The sequence below is a fragment of the Mesitornis unicolor genome, unplaced genomic scaffold (genome assembly GCF_000695765.1).
Source record: "Mesitornis unicolor isolate BGI_N332 unplaced genomic scaffold, ASM69576v1 scaffold2842, whole genome shotgun sequence".
NCBI classification, from domain to species: Eukaryota; Metazoa; Chordata; class Aves; order Mesitornithiformes; family Mesitornithidae; genus Mesitornis; species Mesitornis unicolor.
Window position 1 is genome coordinate 68014 of NW_010168307.1, and position 21279 is coordinate 89292.

Genomic DNA, 21279 nt, shown 5'->3' on the forward strand with positions numbered 1-21279 from the left:
TTTGCCTATGGTCACATCAGGTAGGGATGATCTGCTCCTACCTTAAGTCCTCAAGAAGCTCCTATAAAGGTGAGAAGAAGCCAGGTCTCATAATATCTCTAGTGCTGGCTTCTTGGCTCAAATAAGCCAAGTACCATTCCCTGCCTCCCTTAGGTCTCCTTTCCCACAGGGAGATGCAGGATGATAACTGGAGCCACCAACAGCTCACTGGAGGAACCGGGAATACAAGAAAAGGCAAGGAAAAACTAAGGAGATGGATATCCTGGAATGGTCCATACATAATAAATAGACTTAGTTTGCAATGCTGCCCATTCCCAACTACCTGGAGCAGGTCTAATTGGGCTCAGCAGGCATTGACAATGGTCAACATCCTTTGGACACAAATGGAAGCAATCTACTAACTTACAGGTAAAATGTCACCAAGGTGACTGGCTGTGGGCAAAAGGCAAGCAGAAGTCCACAGCTACCCCAAAGGAATCATAGAAACATAAGGAGGAAAATGGGTACCACCACTTAACACCTACTAAGCCCCTCATAGGGACCTCTTGGACACGGCCGGGCCGCGAGCTGGGTTGGCAGCAGCTATGGATGCTTGCAGGCAGGAGGCAGCGCTGCCCAGATTGCCCAGTCTCTCAGTCTCTGCAGACACAGTCATGTGGGAAAACAGCCTCGGTGCTATCAAGCTTAGAGGTCATCCTTCAAAATAAGGGCAAGCTTTGAGTTCATAAAGGGTTAATAGCAGGTTACAGGCTGACAGCATGGGCACATGTGGAATAAATGTAGGGCTGAGTTCAAGAGCTTCATGGTGGGTTAAATCCATCCCTTTCCATAGGATTTTCAGGGCATCCCTCTGGGGAAGTGGTACAGAGTTGCTGGTCCACAGCATTTACTTCAGTAGATGAGCCCTAACACACATCAGAGACCTGTTACACACATATATCACACCTGGCGTGGATGGTTATAAGCAATGTATTCACCCCTTGGACTCTATGGGTCAAGGAGCCCTTTATTAAACCACCCACAACTGTATCATTAACCTTTCATGAACTACTCAGCCATAGACCCAACCTGGGTCCAACTCCAGAGCACCCAACATTTCAGAGCCAACATCTGGCTCTGGCCCACTTGTGTTTGATACACACTGATTAAACAAAAAAAAAATGTAGACTAAACTGAATAAAGAGACTTCTCACTGCGAAAGCTCAGAGCATATTTACACAGTATCCTGCCTTAATTCTCAGCTTCTTCATTTGTGTCATTTTAAGCCTTCTGCAGTAGCAGGGAAGTATTAGCTGGTGTTTAATTGTGTGCTGCTGGGTTCAGTGAGGCTCCCAGTGAGCTACTACTGGGAGAGAGCGCCAGGGCAGGGCAGGGATAGACACCGCGAGGCAGTGAACAGTACTGGAGGACATTACCCCAGCCTGAGCCAGTTTTGCCTTACATAGAAGTTGAAACAACATCAGCCAGCACAGAAAGCCACAATTTGTGAACGTATCTGATATGTGAACCTGATAGAGCAGGAGAGCTGCTTTCTTTGGTGGGGTAGAAACATGCACTAGATAAATGATGTACAAACCTCATGGTCCGTCAACGCCCTCATCCCCATCCCTCCGCTCCCAGTGCTGCCTTCGGAGCCTGGCCCCAAGCGCAGCACAGCCCGTGGCACAGTGTGGCAGCAGGATCCTAACTGCACCCATCTGTGTTATGATAAAAGGCACTCGGTTGCAGCCAATAGCACCTCATTATATCAAAAACACCGCAAGAAATGTCTAGAGCTGAATTGATTATGGCACAGTAATTCTTCAGGCAGTGAATGCAGGGCAATTCCCAAGATGGGATTTTTTTTTTTTGCAAGGCTTCACCTAATTTTCTTGATTATTTTTTTCCCCATGCTCACTCCCCAGCCTTCCTTCCAAACCCCTCCAGCTTTGCACCACTCTTTGATTTAGTGTCTCAAAACAATATTCTGCTTAACACATTCCAGCATAGCGCCCAGGAAAGCACCACTGCCCACCGGACAGCCAGGCTTGAAACATGGAGCAGTAGGAAAAAAACTGAGAAAGTTTTGGCTTTTCTCTCTGTAGCGAGCAGCCAAATTTGGGGAGGCCGGAGAAAGACCCAACAGGTACTTACAAACATCTAAATCCAAGGAGAAGCTGAGCAAGCAGCAAATAAAGAGATGAAAAGGGGTAACGATGAGAAAGCTGGGCAAAGCAGAAGCAAAGGGCACATGATTTGCAGCTCATGCACAGTCTGGTCCAGCTGTGGTCCTGCTGTCCAGATGTGGTAAAGCACAGAAAGGTTTTCTGAGCCAATGGGCAATGCCAGATATGGAGCAGCATCCCCTGCTCTGTGCAGTGCTGATGTGGTCTCTCTAACCATGCACTGAGCTTTTCAGGGCTTCTAATGTCATTTTGAGGTGCTTTTGCTCCATTGCTTATGGGTCATGGGGCCAGGGAGAGCCTGCAGAGCCTCTCTGCTGCATCTGGAAACCATGGAATGAGAAGGACCAGCACAGCACGAATAAAGTTACTCTAAGTTGGCTGGAAAGTGCAGCACTGATGGCTCCCTTGGCTTCCCTGGCTGGCAGGAGAACAGAGGGTATTTTGCTCTAATAAATCTCCCCAAGAGCCAGACTGACATCCTGGAGTGGAGCAAATCCCTCAGGGCAGCAGCTGCGGCAGTGGGGCACTGTACCAAGTCCATTGGAGCCTATGGAAACATCACCCCAGCCCTGGCTGCTGAGGAGCAGGAGCTGAAAATAATTAACTCCATTTGTCTTCAGAGAGCACGGCCGTCCCGGTTCCCTGGCGTGACTGTAGCTGCCCTCATGCCTGGTGGCGCCTGCTTGGTCACTGCCTGCCCTGGGGTGAAAGCTGGATGGGCTTTTTCTCCATTGGCTTTGTCGGTTTGCACTGAGCTGCCTTCCCTCGCTCCTCCACAGCAAGAATGGTGTTCCTCTGCACCAACACATGCCTACCCCTGCCTTTCAGGAATTAAACAACTCCCATAAAAATAAAACATCTTCTCCATGAGTCCTTTCAAATTCTGCAAGGGACAGCATCTTCTTGCAGTCCCATTAAAGCAGAAGGAAAAAGCTGCCTTGTCTGTGTCCACCTCCATTCCCATCATCTCCACTGAGATGATTTCTCCTGCCCACGCTGATGACTGAGACTGCTGTAGGTCCCTGGCATGCTCCCAGGAGCATTTCAGCTCAGCTGAATTTTATTAGTTTTGTCCTTTGGGTGAAGTGATCCAGCAGTAGTTACAGGAGATACGGAGAAGCAGACATGGTCACATCGGGCAAGTCTAAGACAACTCAAATCTCATCAGAACTGGTTGGTGGATGGTGCCAGCTCTTTCTGCTAAACTGCATTAAGAAATAACTGAATAAAAGGTACGAACCTTTTCTCAATGTCACCCAGGATCATAACCCCAGTAACACAGCTCAACTGAAGGAGAGCTGCACATCCAGACCAGACTGGGGCCATCACCCCACCCTGCCCTGGAGCATCTTGAGGCCTTAATGACAAAATCACTGAGGACAGCACTAGGCGAGAGGGTAGGGACTCAGAGCATCCTTCCCCCAGTGCAGGTTCCCATTGCTCCAGCACATCACTGGGGGAGGGATGAACTGTTTGGTGTCTCTCCCACCTTGAAACTTACTGGTCCCCTTCACAGTCAGGAGATACACACAAAGGCAAAGGTAATAAAACTCAGATGAAGGCCAGAGGGAAGTAATTCAGAAAAAATAGTACAGAGAGGCTACACAAACAGAGAGGCTGCACTTCGTAAGGGCAGCTACAAAGCACGCTCCGGCCGATGTTGAACAAGATGAAAAGGCAGGAACATAAAATCAAATAACACCATCAAACAGGGACGGGAAAATGCCTTTCACTGCAGAAACTCAAGGTCTGATTTTGCCATCTTGCATCTCCGGTTCTGCTACGCACCCCCATCACATCAGCACTTTAATGGCCCTGCCTCCCTCTCCAAGCCCTCTGTACCTGGTGTCTCAGCACCAGCTGGGTCCTGCTTCACCTCAGGTCCTGCTTCATTTGATCCTGCTCTGGGCGGTCGGACAGATGGACACACAGCAGCACATCTGGCCTAAGAGGCAGCTGCAGAGCCCAACGCAAAACCCTCTGTGATGGGAGATCCCAGATACATTAAAGGGAATCATTCTGGCATTTGCGTATTTGGCGGGTGTTGGAGTTTTTTAATTGTCTCAATAAATATATAAACAAAATCTGTTCGCTCCTTGGGTTGTTCTCCTCTCCCGGGCTCCTCAGCTCCATGGTTGAGAGAAAAAGAAATCGCTCAGCTGCCAAACTTGTAGCTGGTGCTGGTGCTCCCACCATTGCTTCCTGCGATGGATTTGCCTACGAGCCAGGTTAAAATTTACATCCACTGCCCCTAAGGGGTCTGATCATTTTCTGTGCAGCTTTATGGCCAAGCATCAAGACCTCAAAAATGCAGTGGGTTCGTACAAAGGACTGGAGCACGGAGAGAGTGAAACACAGCTTTAAAAGCCCATGAAGAGGGAGGGCTGAAATGTCCCTCTGCTTCTGGGCCTGACAGATCACCCAGGCCTGGTGATGGACCAGCAAGAGACGTGCTGAAGGCAGTGAGGTCCCTGCACCCTCCCAGAGGTGCTGGGTGACCTGCATTTCAATTCTGACCTACCCTAGATACTCCCTGGCAAATTTTAGGTCAAGTTTTGGGCTTTTTCCCCCCCCATTCCTCTCAGCTCTTATTTCCCCATTTCACCACTCCCATAATTCCTCTTATTTTGCTACTCACACCCTTTGGTGGCTGCTACAAGTTTACGCCTCCATTTATTCATCCCATGGCCAAGTGAGACATACCTGACTCTTCTAACCTGCTCTCATAAATCAAAGCAGGAGGCAGAGAGCAGGAAAAATCCCAGTAAGCAGCTAGGATGATGCTAAGTTGACAGATGCAGGGCAGGGGCTGGTGGCTGCTTCTGTAAAGCATCTGTCCTTTCTCTCCAGAGGATGATACCGGAGGCTGCCTTTATCCCTGCATTAAGCACTGCAAGATGCTTCTCCACCACTTTTTTTGTGAGACGACGGTGTGTGGGGATGATAAGAAGCCCAGGCCAGAGCAGAGGGGACGTTATCTGCGGGAATGACGGTGTCTCTGTGATGTGCACGGTAATGAATCGCCCTCTTTGCAGAAATGAATAAGTTGTGCCTGGTGATGCGATGATCAATTTGCTCCATCATGGGAAGCCATCCATTCATTACAGGCACCTGCTGAGAGCCGCTCGCAGCCGCTTTATTGGCACCAATGGAGCCAGAGCCTCCACAAGCAAGTCCCTGCTGATGAAAACGGGGCTTCCCCTGTCCCCCATCCTCCTGCATCCCTCCAGTATCCAAAAATCACAGTCTGCTCTGATCCAGGAGGGCAGGAGACAGAAAAGAAGGGAAAAACAAGACCAAGTTCCCATGGCATCTCGTGTACTGAATGGCAAGAAGAGCTGGCAGGGTGCTCTGTGCCTGCTCCTGCCCATACTCCGCCACCTGATCACCAGCCCAGCCCTGAGCCTCAGTGATGCCTGCCTGCAGCAGCACCATTTTCCTGTACTCCTACAGATAAAGCATCAAGCTAAGGCATGGGGCAGATAATCTCTGCTGCTCCTGTGACAGCATGGTCATGGCAAAGCTGTTTCTCATCTCCTGGCCCAGATTCCCTTTGTCTTTCTCATCTACTTCACTTTTCATCCTCCTCTGCTCCCAGGGAGCCTCACACTGCAGCGCTCAGCATCAACTTGCAAAATCAAAAGTGCCCAAATCTCTGCAAAACCCCTGAAAACATCACTGCAAAACCCCTGCAAGCCTGGGGCAGTGGTGGTGTTGGAAGGGCACGGTGCAGCTGAACCAGAGAAAGCCACAGGCAGGGAGCAAAAGCCCAGCTCCTGTCCTCAACACGATATGAGATGTGTGTGAGCACAGGGCTGGGGATCAGAGCTCTCTGCCCCCAAGAGAACGGAAAATAAAACAACAAACAAATAAATAATAAAAAAAACCCAGTTGATTGTGCTTTAGCAAAGAATTCAGAGAGCAAAGGGGCTCACTTGGGAGCAAAACGAAGATGAATCGACAGCGAGTTCAAGAGAATTCATTCTGCTGCTGAACACTTGTCTCTCCATCAGGACATCTCAAAGGCTTGTCAAGCAAAGGCAAGGCTTTTATTTGTTTCTCTGGTTGCCATAACGATAGACCTATATGTCATGTCAGGCGGCTGCTGAGGCTCACGCCTCTGATTTATAGTTGCTCACCAGAAATTATCAACTTCTCTGCAGAGCGGGTGGCAGTGCTGAACCAGGACCACCGGGAGTTTGCCAGTGCCATGCTCTGCCCCTCAGATTATCTCCGCTCTCGGCCTCCCGCAACCAGCTGTGCCCCAAGGGATGCTTTCATTATTCCCCTGCAGAGATGCTTTTATTATCCTCCACAGGAATGCTTGGTGCTGACAGCAGGAGGACCCGGGGCTGCAGGTGCGGGTCCTCCTCGTGAACTGCCAACAGGGCAGAGCAATGTACACTGCTGCAATTATAGCATTTCTGGTCCCACAGGACAAGTGGTACCTCCTAAAGGGCCAGAAAGAGACTGCAAGGTGTCCAGGGAAGGTCAGTAGAAGGATTAAACACATAATACTGATTTGTTTAAAAAAAAGATACAAGCTACTGTGTTCACCACCAGGTTATGGGAGAAATTCAGATAAGAGAGAAAGATGGGAGCAATGGGGAGAGGGAAACAAAAAGTGATCTTGAAAACAAGCGAGACAAGGTGAGACTGGGAGGTATTTCTTATCCTGGCTGGAGCAAACTGCTCAGCTTGGGACGCAGCCTCCAACAAAAGCCAGAGGCTTCCCAGCATGGTGGGAACCCCACAGTGCCACTGGCCAACCTCACACAAGCAAAGATGTCACCGTGAGCGTGGCTGCCACAATCCCAGATGTGTGACTGATGCTATCATCCTGCAGAGGATCAGACTCTGGGGTTGAGGCGGGGATGCTCAATGTGGTTGCTGATAAATTATACATATAAGTTTCATTAACTCTGAGCACCGTCGTGCTTAATTTATGACACACAGCCCTAAAATCTTCACCACCAAGATCTGCATGTGAAGTCCTATCCCCACTCATGCCCCAGCACACATGGGACCATCCCCGGTGGGATGTTTGCACATAGACCTTTGGCTCCTGTCTATAGGAAGTATCTCTAACAACTTGGCTACAGCAGCAGGAAGCTTGGGCCCTTCATTACCACCCACCGAAGCACTGCGTACACCTCGCTGCACCACTCAGCGGTGAAAAGCATGGAGAAGAGCATCCCTCCGGAGAAGCAGCAGGGAGTCAGAGTTTCTCTGGAGAGCTACTGAAAGGCAGAGCCCCACCTGTCCCCTCCACAGTCTCAAGCTTCTTCTTAAAAAAGCAAAGCCACGATTGAACCTTTAACCCTTGGAGCTGTAAAGACTTCGTCACCTGTTTTCTCCAAACCAGGATTTCTGCAATTTCCCTCCATTAAACTCTTCAAGACAAGCGACCCCGGAGCCAAAAGGTGTCAGACTAATGAAAGGTCTGGAGGAATGCAGCACGCTCTTTAAAAAAGATACAAGAAATATATGACAGAGCCACCATCACAGCATTACAGGACAGCAAACAGGGCACTCCAGGTGCTGAGATGTGGCTGTGTTGCAGTTGGTGTCACACAGCCCAGAGGTGCGTCTCAGCATGAGGATGTGATTGTATTAGAGCTGAAGCACTGCAGGACCACCCGCAGGAGCAGCCAGCATGGGGGGACAGCAGTGTCACCACAGTGTCACAGCCTGAGGAAGAGATCTCTGCCTGTGCAGAGGGATGGCTGTGTTTGAACACCTACACAAGGGAAAGCACGTGTTCACCTCCAATGGTGGGTCTGACATTATGGGTCATCAACCAGACATCTGAACCACCAAAACTGCTGCATTTCTGCTCCCTTGAGAAGCTGCCAACACTTGTCTCAGTCCAGAGGAACAAAGCAAAGAGGCTGTAAGATAAACTGCCCTATAAAGTACCTTTCTTGTAGCATGAAAGCATCAAAAAACCTCAGAAGAGGTTCTCAGAGACAGGCTAACAGGATGCCTGTGAGCACCAAACATAGCAACATCCCTTCTCACCGACTGCAGTGGACCTGAGCAGCCCCAGCATTAGCTCCTCTGCACCATCCTGCTCTGCTCAGGCAGCATCACCTTGGTTTCCACTCGACTTAGGGTGCTCAGGACCCCAAGCTAGCAGCCCAATACCCGTTTGAGAAGTGTTTAAGTTCTAAAGCAGAAATAATAAATAGTTTTTCGTTTTTCACTGTATCTGTGAAACCTTTCATAATTCAACATCAAATATTTATTATTACGTTTATTAAAGTTTTAATAATTCAGCGTCTCCTGTATGTAAGATACAAGCACCGTGAACTCGCCTCCTTGATTCAACCTGGGTCACTCCAATATTTATACCTGGAATTCTCAGTTCTGAATCCATTTATAAGAGGAGCAGAAAACAGTGTCCATGCCAGAAACTCCCCTCCTCCTGCCAAGTGCTCCTCCATCCTGACCAAGCCTCTTCCACAAGGATAAGTGTCCAGAAACAGAAAAGCAATCTTCCCAGCCTCTACTCTCACTAAGGTACTTTTAACAAAGATGTGAGGAAAGAAACAATGTTCTCCTGGCATTTTGGCTTGAAAAACATACAATAAGGTGACCCTTCACCTTCTCGAATGAAAAACAGCAGCAGAAAAACAGTAGCGCTCCTAAGAGAGCCAGATTGTGATATATATGTGCCATCAGTCTCTTTTTGCAGGAAAGCGAACAAGCACTAATTAGCAACAAAAACACTCTTGGAAGCGAGGACCTCTTGAATTCCAGTCCTGGCTCTACCACAGGTTTTGTAGGCACTTGCTCCAACCATAGCCCTGTCAAGATGATGGGACAAAAGAATGAAAACCCACCGTCCCATCACTGTGGGAAAAGCAAAGACAGAAGGGGCTGGGGGACATAAGGACCCTGCTAGTGCCCAGCAAGGTGGTTCACAACACAGACAAAAATTTACAGGCCAGGAAGTTGTGTCATGACTCCATGGGACAAGGCAGTGAGAAGGGAAGGAGGGATCATGGAGTCTTCCTGTCACCCAACAGTCACATGCTCAACCTTAATTTAATGGGAGGGAGAGGAATACACACTAAAGACCTTAAGAATTAAAGCCTTGCAGTTTACAGTTAAACTCTTGTAAACCAGGCAGAGGAGAACAATCATCACTACCACGCTCCTCCAAGGCAGAGGCTGCTGCTCCCATTCCAGCTGGGACACACAGGACAACAGTTTCACCTGGCTCCTTTTCCAAGGGACCCCCACACACCTTTGGCCACCTTCAGCAAACAGACTCCCTTTCCACCAGTGCAATTCTCCTCCTGCAATGCCCTTTTAGGTCTCACTTCTGGACTAGACTGTCACAAATCCAACTACATCTGGTTAAAATAGAAACTAGACAAAAAGAGGGAGCCAGAGAAATATCCAGGCAATTACTGAGCTCAAGGAAGGGAAAAAACCCATCTAATTGTATAATAATTGGACAAGAAACATGCTCTTTCACTGCAGCCTGACCTTGGTCCTTCATGAACACCACAGCAGACTCTCAAGGGCTGGGCAGATGTGATATACATATGAGTTTCTGAAAGACGACAGCACCTCCATACTGGTAAATGCATCAATTTAAGCTGTGCAAACTAACATTAGATTTAAGCCATTTTAAAATTGCATGTCACAGTTTCACAGCAATTTACCTGACTGGATTGGCAGACTTCAGAGCTATATACACAGGCTCAGCCTGACCTATCAGTACCAAAAAAGCCTGGAGAGCTATCACATCACATTTCTTATTGGAAGAAAATGAATCAAAGTTATCATCATAGAAATTACTGCATCCTCAATAACAATTTAAAGAGCAGCATAGTCAGTCGAGCACGAGGCAAACAAGAAATCTGCTTCCTACCTGACATCTGCTGGATCTTCCGTCACCAGAACATCTGTCTTGCAGCTGGCGAGAGGATTGATGGAAAGCTCCACAGGGGGTACCACGAAGCTCTTACTGACAGGCAGCCACAAACCTTGACCCAAACTATAGGTGGATCTGGAATAAGGACAAATGTGTCATATAGGAACATAGTGTCCACAGTGAATGGTGGCCCTCTATTGCACCTGAGCACCTGGAAATCAGAGCAGTGGTGGCACCGTGGGATAAGTTAGTCATTTGGTCTTGTTCTGAAAGCCAAATGAGAGAGGAATAGCTAGAGATGTGACAGGGAGAACATGAGGATGGTCAAGCTCTTCTTTTAAGCCTGGGGGACTTTACATGTGTGCTGTCCTTGCTTTTGCTGAGATATGTCTGGTCAAGGGGACAAGAGTGAAACCCTTCCCCATCTGCAGAACATGGACAAATCTTTCAGGTTTGTCAAAGGCAAACGACACTGGAGTCTCCCAGCCAGCAGAACAAGACGGAGCCGGTAGTGACCAAGCAATAGCACCCGCTCTGGGATGTCCTCACCAGCACTCCCCTCCCAGACATCCCAGCTGAACACTCACCTGAGGATCTTCTCCGGCGCCTGCTCTCCTGTAACCAAGTCGTATCCTCGCTCAAGCGTCGTAAAAAAAAGGGAAAGAGCAGCTGTGGCACGTCACTGGGCAGGGAGAGCGGCACAGCCCGCTCCTGGGTCTTTGGTGCCAGTGGTGGCCGGTGGGGAGAAGACCGGACCCCTCACCAGTGTGGTAGCCACAACAGAGCGAGCACACCATCACCTGGGGGTCAGCCCCACTCACCCTTCGCTGTGTCCCCAGTCGCTGCGCACACACAAGTGGCGATGGACAGGGTCTGGGGCGTAGCCTTCATGGCAGCTGCACTCTCCTACAAGAGAACAGGGGAAAATTAGACCTCTTTGCCCCAGAGGCACTGCAGCAACCATGGCATGGGGCTCTCCTCCCCTGCTGCCCATCTCTGCTGGTTCAGGGCCATTCCTGATCTCCAACATGAGTCTGGAGCACTTTGGATTCTTCTGAAACCTTCAGGAGATGCAGAGGAGGAGAGGAGGAGATGCAGAAAGCTGCAAGAAACCTGTAGCTCTTCTGGAGCACTCACAACAGCTGGGGATGGGATTTCATGAGGCAAAAAGTTTGTCCTTAACCTGTGTTCCTGTGCAGCCCTGCACCTCCCCCAGCTCAGCAGAACTCTGCCTGATGACCACCAAGACCAGCTCACATTCGCCACAGAGATGTGACTGCATAGATCTGACAGAGGGGCTGCGCTGAGACCAGCAGTTCACTCCTCAGCAGGGACTGTGACCCCATTTGAGGAGAGCCAGTGTCCAACTCCATGAACTTCCCGGGTCGGGGGACACTCCAAACCCATCCCGGCCACGTCCCCTTCCCACCTCACATGGCAATGGGACAAGAGAGTCTTCTGCAGCCCAAACTACCACAGAAGGATCCAGCAGCCCCTGATCTCCATCCATTGCAGGCTGTGCCCCTGTCCCATGGCTAAGGGGCTCTTGGCCCCACTCCCCTCCCCACTCCCCTTCATTCTCTGGCTGCTGGCTCACCCTGTTACACCCTTTTGACAACCAGAAAAGACATTTTCTGCACCAGAAATCTGATCGTGCTTAGCCCAAACTGATTCCATGTTCGGTAGAAATACATAACCCGGGGCAAGAAACAGCAAAATCAAAAGATTAATTGGATTTGCAGGTGGAGTTTGTGTTTCAAGCTCCTGCAGATAGTTCCTCCCCTCCACCTCACCCATTGTGCCCGATGTTGGGGCAGACTAAGCTGTAAACACTGGCAGAGGTGGGATGTGGGGAGGATGTGGGGGGCAGGGGTACCCCCATCACAGCGGTAATGCAGACTGGCAGGTACCTGCATGCTCATCAGGATCTGAGGCAAGTTCTTAAAATGCCTCGCAGAGATTACAGTAAAGAGCTTTATTGTCAGGAGGGAGCGAGATGGGGGTTCAGCTGCTGAGATTTTTGAGGAAGAGCCGCCTGGAAAAGGGGAGGCGGCAAAAAAGAGAAAAGAGGGGGGGGTGGGGAAAGAGACAGCTAATGATGTGCTAAAATGCAACAGCACCTTCATGAAATATTCACTGCCTTAAACACGTCTAATATTAAAGATTAAATGTCCTGGGATTTGTCCTAGCGACTTCGAAGCACTGATTTATGATCTGTCAAAAGCTGCTAACCTCATGATTCATAACGGGAGCGGCAGGAACATCGCTTCTCCAAAGGTAAAGAGTTGGGAAGGAGATGGCGGCGCTAGCCCCTGCTCCGGCTCAGCTGTGCCCGGGGGCTGGGGAGGTCTCGTTGCAAGAAAACGCAGATCCTAATGGCTCTATCAGTGATTTTAAAAAAAGAAAAGTTATTTTTTCCTTGGGTGCTTAGTACGCAAGTTTCCCCAGCCGTGCTGCGGATCATTAATTCCTGGCGCTTATTACATAACAAATATGTGCTCTGCAAATGAGAGACATCTCAAAGTGCTTGCGAAGCAGAGCTGGGAGTCTTGGGGCACCGGCTCGTGCTCAGCTCCTGACACAGAAATTAGAGCAAGGAGGGAAAAACCACCTACAGAGCTTGGCATCGAACAGCCCGAACACCTCCATCCCTATCCATGGCTGGTGGTGAACCCCTTTCCCGTGGCACAGCAGGGTTTATTTTGTCTGCCGGTTTGTTTACTGCTCTGTCAGTTTGGCATCGGGAGGAGAAACTCTATCAACCTGCAGAAATATTGATTTTATCGACTCCAATCCTGGAGTTTCAACAGCTACAGCCAGTGCTCAAGGCTTTATCAGGAGGTTTATAGGGAGGTTTATTTCAGTAAGTGAGAGGCCAAATGGTGGCACTGGCTAGGGAGGAGATGCAGGGTGGCAGAGAGGTAGGACACCAGGGACAGCCACCCAGGGCACTGAGGCTGCAGATACCTGCGCCTCAGCAGGACCACTTTCCCCAGGGAAATCTGCACACTTTTGGCAGAGTTTTAGAAATCGGACAGGAAGGCTCCAAGCCCCAGCCAGGGGAACAGTGCTAATCACAGCCCAAGGGACAATTAACAAAGTCTCCAGAGTGGCGGGAATGGGGTTTTCCATACCTTTAATACTTCTTTAGGTTCTAAAGAGCAGATTTCAACATGCTGCTAAAATAAACCAAACCATCAAAAGCCAAACCAATGCCCTTGTTCAGAGCTACTAAATCTCATGTGCTTCTGAGATGAGTGAAGTTATCTGCTCAGCATTGCTCAGGCTAAGTTAGGATTCAACCTGAGCTTAAAGCCAAAGTCAACCAAAGTAACCAAGTTTGACAAATAACCACACCTGAAGCCGGATGCAATTTCCACAGGTCCTGCACATGCCTCTGCACAGCATTCGGCTGCGGGAGGACAAATGAATCAGGATCTACAAACCGCCGTGACAAGCATCTTATTTCCGCAACCGTGAACCTGCACTGTGCCCACAATAAAAACACAACTGTGCACGGTCCTTCCTCTTCCTTCAGATTCATAACCCACAGATCGAGTTGGATAATCCGCAGCAAATTTTGAGCTGTTACAGCAAAAGGAAGGATTGCTGCTTGCTCAGTTATAGTGAGAACAGGTCCCAGTGCTCAGCTCTGGAGGTCTCATGTTATATTTCCAGTCTATTACCAAACAGAACACTGGGACAGGGGAGAAACACCTCTGCTGTTGCAGAAATCAGTAAATACCACAACATAGTTCTAGGGAGAGGCTCAGAAAACATGTTTATAACATATTAACATGTTAAAACAGAATATTCCTGTGTTACATGTAGCTGCATGGAAGGGAGAGGGGAGAGCTGAGGCCATGGGAATGCAGCAGCACCCACAGCTGTGCTTTCCATCCTCTGCTGCTCCCCTCTCCCCACTTTCACAACATCTCATCAAAGACGGTGCTGCCATGACTAATTACAGGTGACACAGAGTCTCTGTGCCAGTTTCTGCTCAGGGAGAGCATCCCCATGGAGGCTGGGGAAAGAGACCACCAGCAGCTCAGCCCAAAGGGCCACGCAGAGCCATGCATGGCAAGGCAATGGGAAACTGCATGGGTGGGAGCAGGGAGCCCAGACACGACATCTGGAGAAGTAGCTGTGCAGAATGAGCTCCCTTTGGCCTCACAACATTGCAGGCATCACTTCTTCCCTCAGCTGGGAAAGTGAGAAGGAACTGGAGCCTCACCTGGTGGAACGAGGCAAACTAAGGACACATTGGCCTGGTTTTCACATCCAGACATGAGCTTCCTCTGCCTGCTTCTGAGCACGGGGCTCCTCACATTGCCCATGCTTCACACCAGGTTTAGTGCTGGAGTTGCAGAAGGGCAGGCCTGGAGCAGTCTGCAGCCATCATTAGCATCATTAGCATCCATGGCTTTTGGCTCAGGATTGGCCCATGCTGAGGGTCATTCATGCCTGAAGGAAACGAATCTAACACAAGCCACATATGAGCTCATCACCTCCAGTGGCACAGGCATGGTGTGAAGCCAAGTACATGGAGGAAAACAGCCCACAGCCCCTGCTGCATCTCGACCAGCACAGCTGGAGGCTTGAGCTCTCTTTTTTTCATATCTAAGCTGCAAGTTACAGAACTATTCTTCCATTTTCCCCACCACACTGTGCTGTGGTGCCTCCTGAAAGGGGAAACAGGGTTTTGTGCTGTGATCGCATCCTCCCTGGCTGCCCAGCAAAGCAGGGCTGCAGGATGAACCGCCAGTGTGCCAGGGTAATCCCGTTAGCCTCGTTAGGGAGAGACGCGATCCACGGTGATAATGCTACAAGATCCCCCTAATCCAGCCACCCGCTGCGCAGCACAAAGTGGAGGCTCCCAGAATCCCTGTGCTCCCAGGGAAGCTGCTCTTTGCTGTCATCGGCATTTTTATTTAAGGAGCTGGAGGGGCTTTGGCAGTGGTGGAGCAAACGTGTGGCTCACCCACCCTCTCCTGGCACTGCTGGTGTCCACTGTTACCTTCTCCATAGCAGCATCTCCACAACAGTGTTTGCCCCTGCTGCGAAAGCACAGTTCTGGGGACAAGTCCCAACCCCAGCTGTAGTGGCAGCTTGTTCCCAGAGGCTGTATGGCTACAAACACATGTCTTTCGACCTGTGTGCGCATTGCACGTGCACGCTCATGCCTGCTTCAGGGCTGTCTCTCTCACCCTGAGTGATGCACAACCCAGCTTTTCACGTCAGCAGTCAAGGGCAGATCCTCCTCTCTGGGGACACACATCAGGGCATGTGGCTGCTCTAGGAAAGCACCCTTGGTGCCAGCAAGCTGCAGCACTGCTTCCCCAGCCACCCTCAGCTTTGCAGCCCAGCCAGGTCATCCCCCCACACAGATGTCCTTCCAACACCTCCTCTTGTTTCTCCTTCCACCCACTGTGGCACAGGAGAAGAAAGGCTCTGTAGAGGGAGGTGGGTGCCGGGCTGCAAGCCGAGACCGAGCATTTTTCAGTGAACAGAGGCAGCTGTTGAGTGCGGTGGCTGCCCGCCCCACCAGCCCTGACTGCACCAGTGTTTGCTGTGGGGCCACAGCACAAAGCCTCTCTCTTCTGGGCTAGCACAGAGCCATCTCCACGGTTACCAGCCTGCTCCAAGGCGGGAGGACTGGAGAGTCCCCCCTCCCTCCCCGCTGCTGAGATGCAAAGCCTTTGCCCCCATCAGCAGCTCAATCTGCCTGGCCTGAATCCCCTCACCAGGAGCAAAGTTGTCTGCAACTCTTGCCCAGGTGCTGCTTTCCCAGCCACCAGCTCGGTGCTTGGTGAGGATCATGTCCTCTTGTCACCACTACCCATGGCAGGGGCTGCTGCCCTGGAGCACCTGCTGGGGCAGAGGGGACCTGAGTGCTCCCATGCTGGGCTCATGGGCTGCCTCCTGCCACCATGAGGGACACCCTGTGCTGCCCCCAGCTCTGCTGTCCCCAACATGTCCCTTCCAATGTGGTGGCAATGCTCAGGACCACCAGCAGTGCCCTGAGCCTCAGCTGTGTGACACAAGCCACCAACAGATCAATGCAAGTCACGCATCCCTTCCGTAGCCACCAACCTTTCATAACAAAGCTGTCAAGGCCTCAGCATATCACCTCTATCCAGAGAAAGCTCTGCATTGATTTATCCTTTGTGAAAGGTTTCTGAGCTCCTGGAGGAGAAACAACCTCTCCACCCAGCATCCGCAGAAAGTTTGACAACAGCAAATCAAACCCCACAACCCTTCTACCCCCTGAAGCACATGCTTTGGCCCCACGGGCATCTCTCAGAAGCTGCTCCTCCCTCACTTCTGCAGAGCACACTGGGCCTTTGGTGCAAGTGGAGGCTGCAGGGCTCCCTCCGGGGCATGGCATGGCCTGATGGTCCCCAACGCTGTCTCCAATCTATGTGTGATGCTGCCTTGGCCCATCTCCCTCCCTGCCTACAGCAACCCTTGTGCAGGCAGAACTGGCTGCACCCCTGCAGCCCACCCAAGAGCTGGGATAACCCACAGGGAGGTGCCACAGACCCCCACAGCAACCCCTCTGTGCTGCCAGCCTTCTACCAGGTAGATGCAAACCCTGGGAACTGCACAAGAGATCTCAGCCACCAAGTTCTCCCACAGATGGGAGTTTCTCTGCCTGCAGCCTGGCCTAGATAAAAATAATAAACCACCAAAGGGTCTGCTAGCAGCACACCCTGTGCTGGCCTCATGGTGCTGGAGGTGCGAGTGCAGCATCTCATAGTGCAGCACTACAGGGAGGAAAAGGTCTCAGAGGTGCGGTGACCAGGGGGAGCTCACCAGGAATGTGGCAAGACACACGTTAGCACAAGCACTAGCACCAGGGTTTCCCATCGATACAGGTACAGATGAGAGGAAAGTTAAAAAACCGCACAACAAAACCCTTCCTTAAAGAGTTTGCTGTGGAATGGCAGAGCGAGGGCTTCTGCTGAGAAAGAGATCTGGAGAAAATTAAACACTGCCTAGGATGAATAAGGGTATTAATAGTTCAGCTTCGCAGTTTAGTTCTCAGGGAAGGTGGTTGCTGCCTGGCTGACCTGGCACAGAGCACGGAGGGAAGACCTGCAGTTAATTTGACAGTTATCCCTCCTCTCCCCCCACTCCAAGTCTCTCTCTTCACCCAGATCCATCACAGCACTTGAGCACAAGCTTAACTTCCAAGGATTGTGTTTGGTTTTACGCTCTCCATGGATTTTATTCTCATTATCATCTGCTCAGCCGCCGAGGAAGCTCTCCCTGGGCACATATGTGTGTGGCTGATGCAAGTAAGCAGCAAGAGGTCCCAAGGGCAGACCAAGGGTGGTCTGCAGAGCCATGGCTGTCACCTTCTAGAGCAAGCACTGCCCCAGAGCTGACCATGGCGGGATGAGAAGCCACCTCCTGCAGTGCTGGTGGGACCAGTCAAGCCAGGGACATGAGCCCAGGAGCGGCTCCACACCACAAAACTCATTCCTCTTCCCTCCTCTCCGTGGTCTTTAGACAAGCACAGAAATACCATTACAAGAACATTAGCAGCTGCAGGATTAAACACTCTAATGGCAGAAAATGAGAGTGTAAAGACAGCACAGATAACCTTAACTCAGCCCCCTCGCAGGCATGCATTTTGATTGCTGTTTATGTATAACACTTCAGCCCCGAGCTAAATTAGCTTGGGAGTTAACTGCCTCCTGCCCTGCTTGGTGGACGAGGCAAGCTGTGCCGCCACATGAAAAGAAATCATATATTACATGGTTTTTGACCAAGTTATTAAACTACATACCTTAGAGAGACAGAACCTCATCTTATAAAAGTCTAAGTCAATAAAGACACTAGGATCCTCCAACAGCGAAAATAGCACAAGTGCACAAGAACAAACAAATATTACTTGATGCGCACAAAAGCTGTGTGGTATTAGATTGAACTATCGGAGAAAATGGCTGTATTCATAAACACAAATACACCCTCACCAAGGTTGGCCATCTCCCAATTTACATGCTCGACTCTGCAACCTCCAAATCCCCTTAACAGGTTGCCTTTAAAAAATGGCTCTGTTTAAAAATGACTTTCATCTGTCTCCTGCCCACAAGACCCCTGTCCTACCTGGACAGGAACACCATCTGCGGCTCTGGTGACAAAATTTGGAAGATGATGGAAACCTTTTTTTTCTTTCTCCTCCTGCCAATCTCCAGAAAAGACCCTTCACTACCGCATCTCATCTTACAAACCTGTGCCTATTGCTTTGGGGGTGCCACCAATTGCAGATGTAAAGGAGAGAATTTCAATGGAGAAGTGTCTGATTTATAGACGGGGGGAAAAATTAACGCATTTGCACCTGCTAATCAAGGTAGCTATCCATCTCACTTATGCCACTGCTCCAGCAAGCCTGACAGCACAAAATCAGAGGCTGTTTTTTTTCACCACCTGGCCCTGAGGGACCGATTCTCCAGCAGGTCTCTTAAGCGATGCCCACAGAATGTGCAAGTGAATCAGTTTTGTGCATACAAAGCAGGTAATTGTGCTCACAAATCAGGATTTGCATATGCCAGCGAAAACGGAGGCTCTCATAAACATTACCGGTGCTGGTAAAGGAGGCCAGTGAAAAAGGATGAATCCTCCTGGATTTCACAAAGAGGTATCCCAGCATGTGGCAGGAGCTGCAGCGCTGGCAGCACACTCCACATCTGTCCAAAATATGGAGAGCAAGGAGAGTTGATGCAAGTCCCAGAAGATGAGAAACCTTCCTCGTTCTTGCTTCAAGCAACACAGTCAACACCTGCCAGGGGGATGGAGCATTTTGGCTGAACCTCTTAAGATGAGGACCACATCCTGTCCCAGAGAGGTACCTGTCCCATCCCACATGGCAGCTGGACATGGCCACCGTGTCACGTCTGCAGGGAGAAGACTCTCAGCAGCATCCATTTATTTATGTATTTGCTGTCATGTCAGACCAACTGGCTTGGCCGTTTCCAAGGCAGGGGGAAGGAGAAAGATTATATTTTGCTCATGTGCAGATGTTGGTGCTCCCTCTGAAAGACTCTGATGAGCTGGTGCTTTGCAATGCGGGTTTCAAATTTGTCAGGGGGGCAGCAATCATTTAATTAAAGAGTGAGTCACACGGCAAAGGCATGAGGGAAGGCAAATTAAGGTCAGGCAAGCAAAAATATATTTTGGCATTTCCTAGTGTTTCAGAGCCTCCGTTTTCAGTGCGGATGATTATTCACACTGAAGTAGTACTTGGTGGCTGGAATCATGAGTCAGCGTGTTGTATGGACAAATCTTACAGAAAACTCGAACGCAAAAGCTGTCTTCAGTGCTGGGAAGGGGTAAGAGCTCAAGTCACACCAGACAGAGCATACACAACCTGGGGGCCTCCGTCTGTATGTGTGCCAGGAGCTGGTGGTACTGCCACTGAGGGCGAGTCTTGCCCAGAAGTCTGCCTGCACCCTGGAGCAAGGAAGCTTTGGGACAAGGATGTACCCACGCTGCCACAGAGAGCAGCTCCAAGGGCAAGGCTGAAGTCAGGTGAGCTATAAATGTGCTGGATGACCTCAAAACTGGCTCTGCTGCTCTTCACAGGGGAAACCTTCAAGGCTTTCATTGTCCAGATAGGACAAACCTTAGGCCATCCTCCTCATGGACTAAAAGGACAGAGGGCAGGGGAAACCCCTAGCACCCATCACTTGGGATGCTCACAGAGATGATAAAATCCCTGACCTAAAAAGGTTGAAGTCTAAGCAGGATTTATGTCCCATCGTAAAACCACAGACCTGCCTCTGTCATGGTGATAAAAATAAATCAGCCTTAAAAATAGAATGACGTTAATAAAAATAAATCTAAAAATACACGCAGTGCATCATGGAGTTACAGTCTGCTCCCAGCCTGGTGTGGAAACTTCTCATCAGCTAAAGGCTGGTCGTGCTGATGAATGTAAGTGGTGCTTGGGGCTACGTCCTAGGGCAGGGTGTCAAATAGGTACTTCTAAAGGCCTAATTTTCAGTCAGTGGTTGCTCAGTTATTGTAAAGATTGGACTTTTTAAGGGGGTCTTAGATTTAGGCTGTGAAAATCAGCAGCCCTGCCAGCCAGTCCTGCTTTACCCCTGTGGATCCAACTAGCATAGACAGGAGAAAGATTTTGCTTTATCCACACGCAAACTCCCAGGCTGGAGAGAGGGGGAAGAAGCTGATTGACGGATTTTGGGGTGAGGAACCTGAAAGTTCAAATCAAGGCTGCTCTGCCCTCACCTCCCATCACGGGTAAGCAGGGAGGCTGAGAAGCAGGGATGGGAGCTGTAGAGCAGCTGGCAAGGTTAGGATCCAGTGTGGTGCCAGAGCAGAGCACATCCCAGGCTAACGAGCATCGCTCCTTTCCCTGCAAACGAGATCTGACACATCCTGCTCAAGCGTGGGGCATCCAGCGAGAGCGACAAGCTGCTGCGGTGAGCTGGGGACACAGGGGGAGCAGCAGCTGGGCCGGCATGGCAGAACAGCCGCTCCTCGCAGCAGAGGCCATGTGAGGAGGATTAAACCAGCCCTGCTCGGTGCCAAGGACAGCATGGGGCTGGGGAGCAGAGCTATGGGGCTCTTCCAATGGGTAAGTCACAGTCTGGCTCCATACGGTTTCCCTGTGGTTTCTGCTGGAGGGGAGAGATTTTTCTTTCCTTCTCTGAACCAGGGGACAGCTGAAAGCATCTTCCCTCTCCCACTGAGGTGGCTGTGTTTCGCTGATGCCTGAAACAATCCTTCTGCTTGGTGACATCTGGATGAGAAGAGCCTCCTCTTGCACTATCTCCATCTGTCAGTGTTGCTGCTGCCACCTCCCAGCCCTCCTTGGGAGTGTAGGTGATGCCCAGGGCTCGTCTACATGGGGAATTCATCCAGTGCAGTAATCATTCTGCTGCAGCAATGCCTGCCAGTGCCTCAGCGCAGACAAGCCTTGAGGAACAGGAGTACGAAGAAGAGAATATTGTCTTGACCAGAAAAATGGATTTATGAGACCAAGTTCAGTATTTGCACCTCAGCTGAGCAGGGAGGGATGAGAACAGGGTCACCCCCACCAGCCCATGGTGTGTGCATGACTCTGAAAGATTTCTTCTACTCAAGATGCTGTGGATTAACAACACAGTCCACGGCAGTGGGAGGCTAAAAGAAAGCCTTCTCCTCTGTGAGCCATCCTTCTTCAAAACCCCTGGCAAAACCAGAAACCAACATTCC

The 21279-nt window shown here is 50.3% G+C and overlaps 1 protein-coding gene across 1 annotated transcript in view; it reads right to left on the reverse strand.

The window, feature by feature from the left end:
• ASTN2 (astrotactin 2) overlaps window positions 1-21279 on the reverse strand; it is a gene marked incomplete at its 5' end in the record, with an annotated part of 104200 nt that overhangs the window by 55543 nt on the left and 27378 nt on the right. Inside the window, 3 exon segments of the mRNA XM_010178951.1 lie at window positions 10051-10188; window positions 10641-10722; window positions 10846-10959. Of these exon segments, the coding sequence (XP_010177253.1) occupies window positions 10051-10188; window positions 10641-10722; window positions 10846-10959 (334 nt within the window).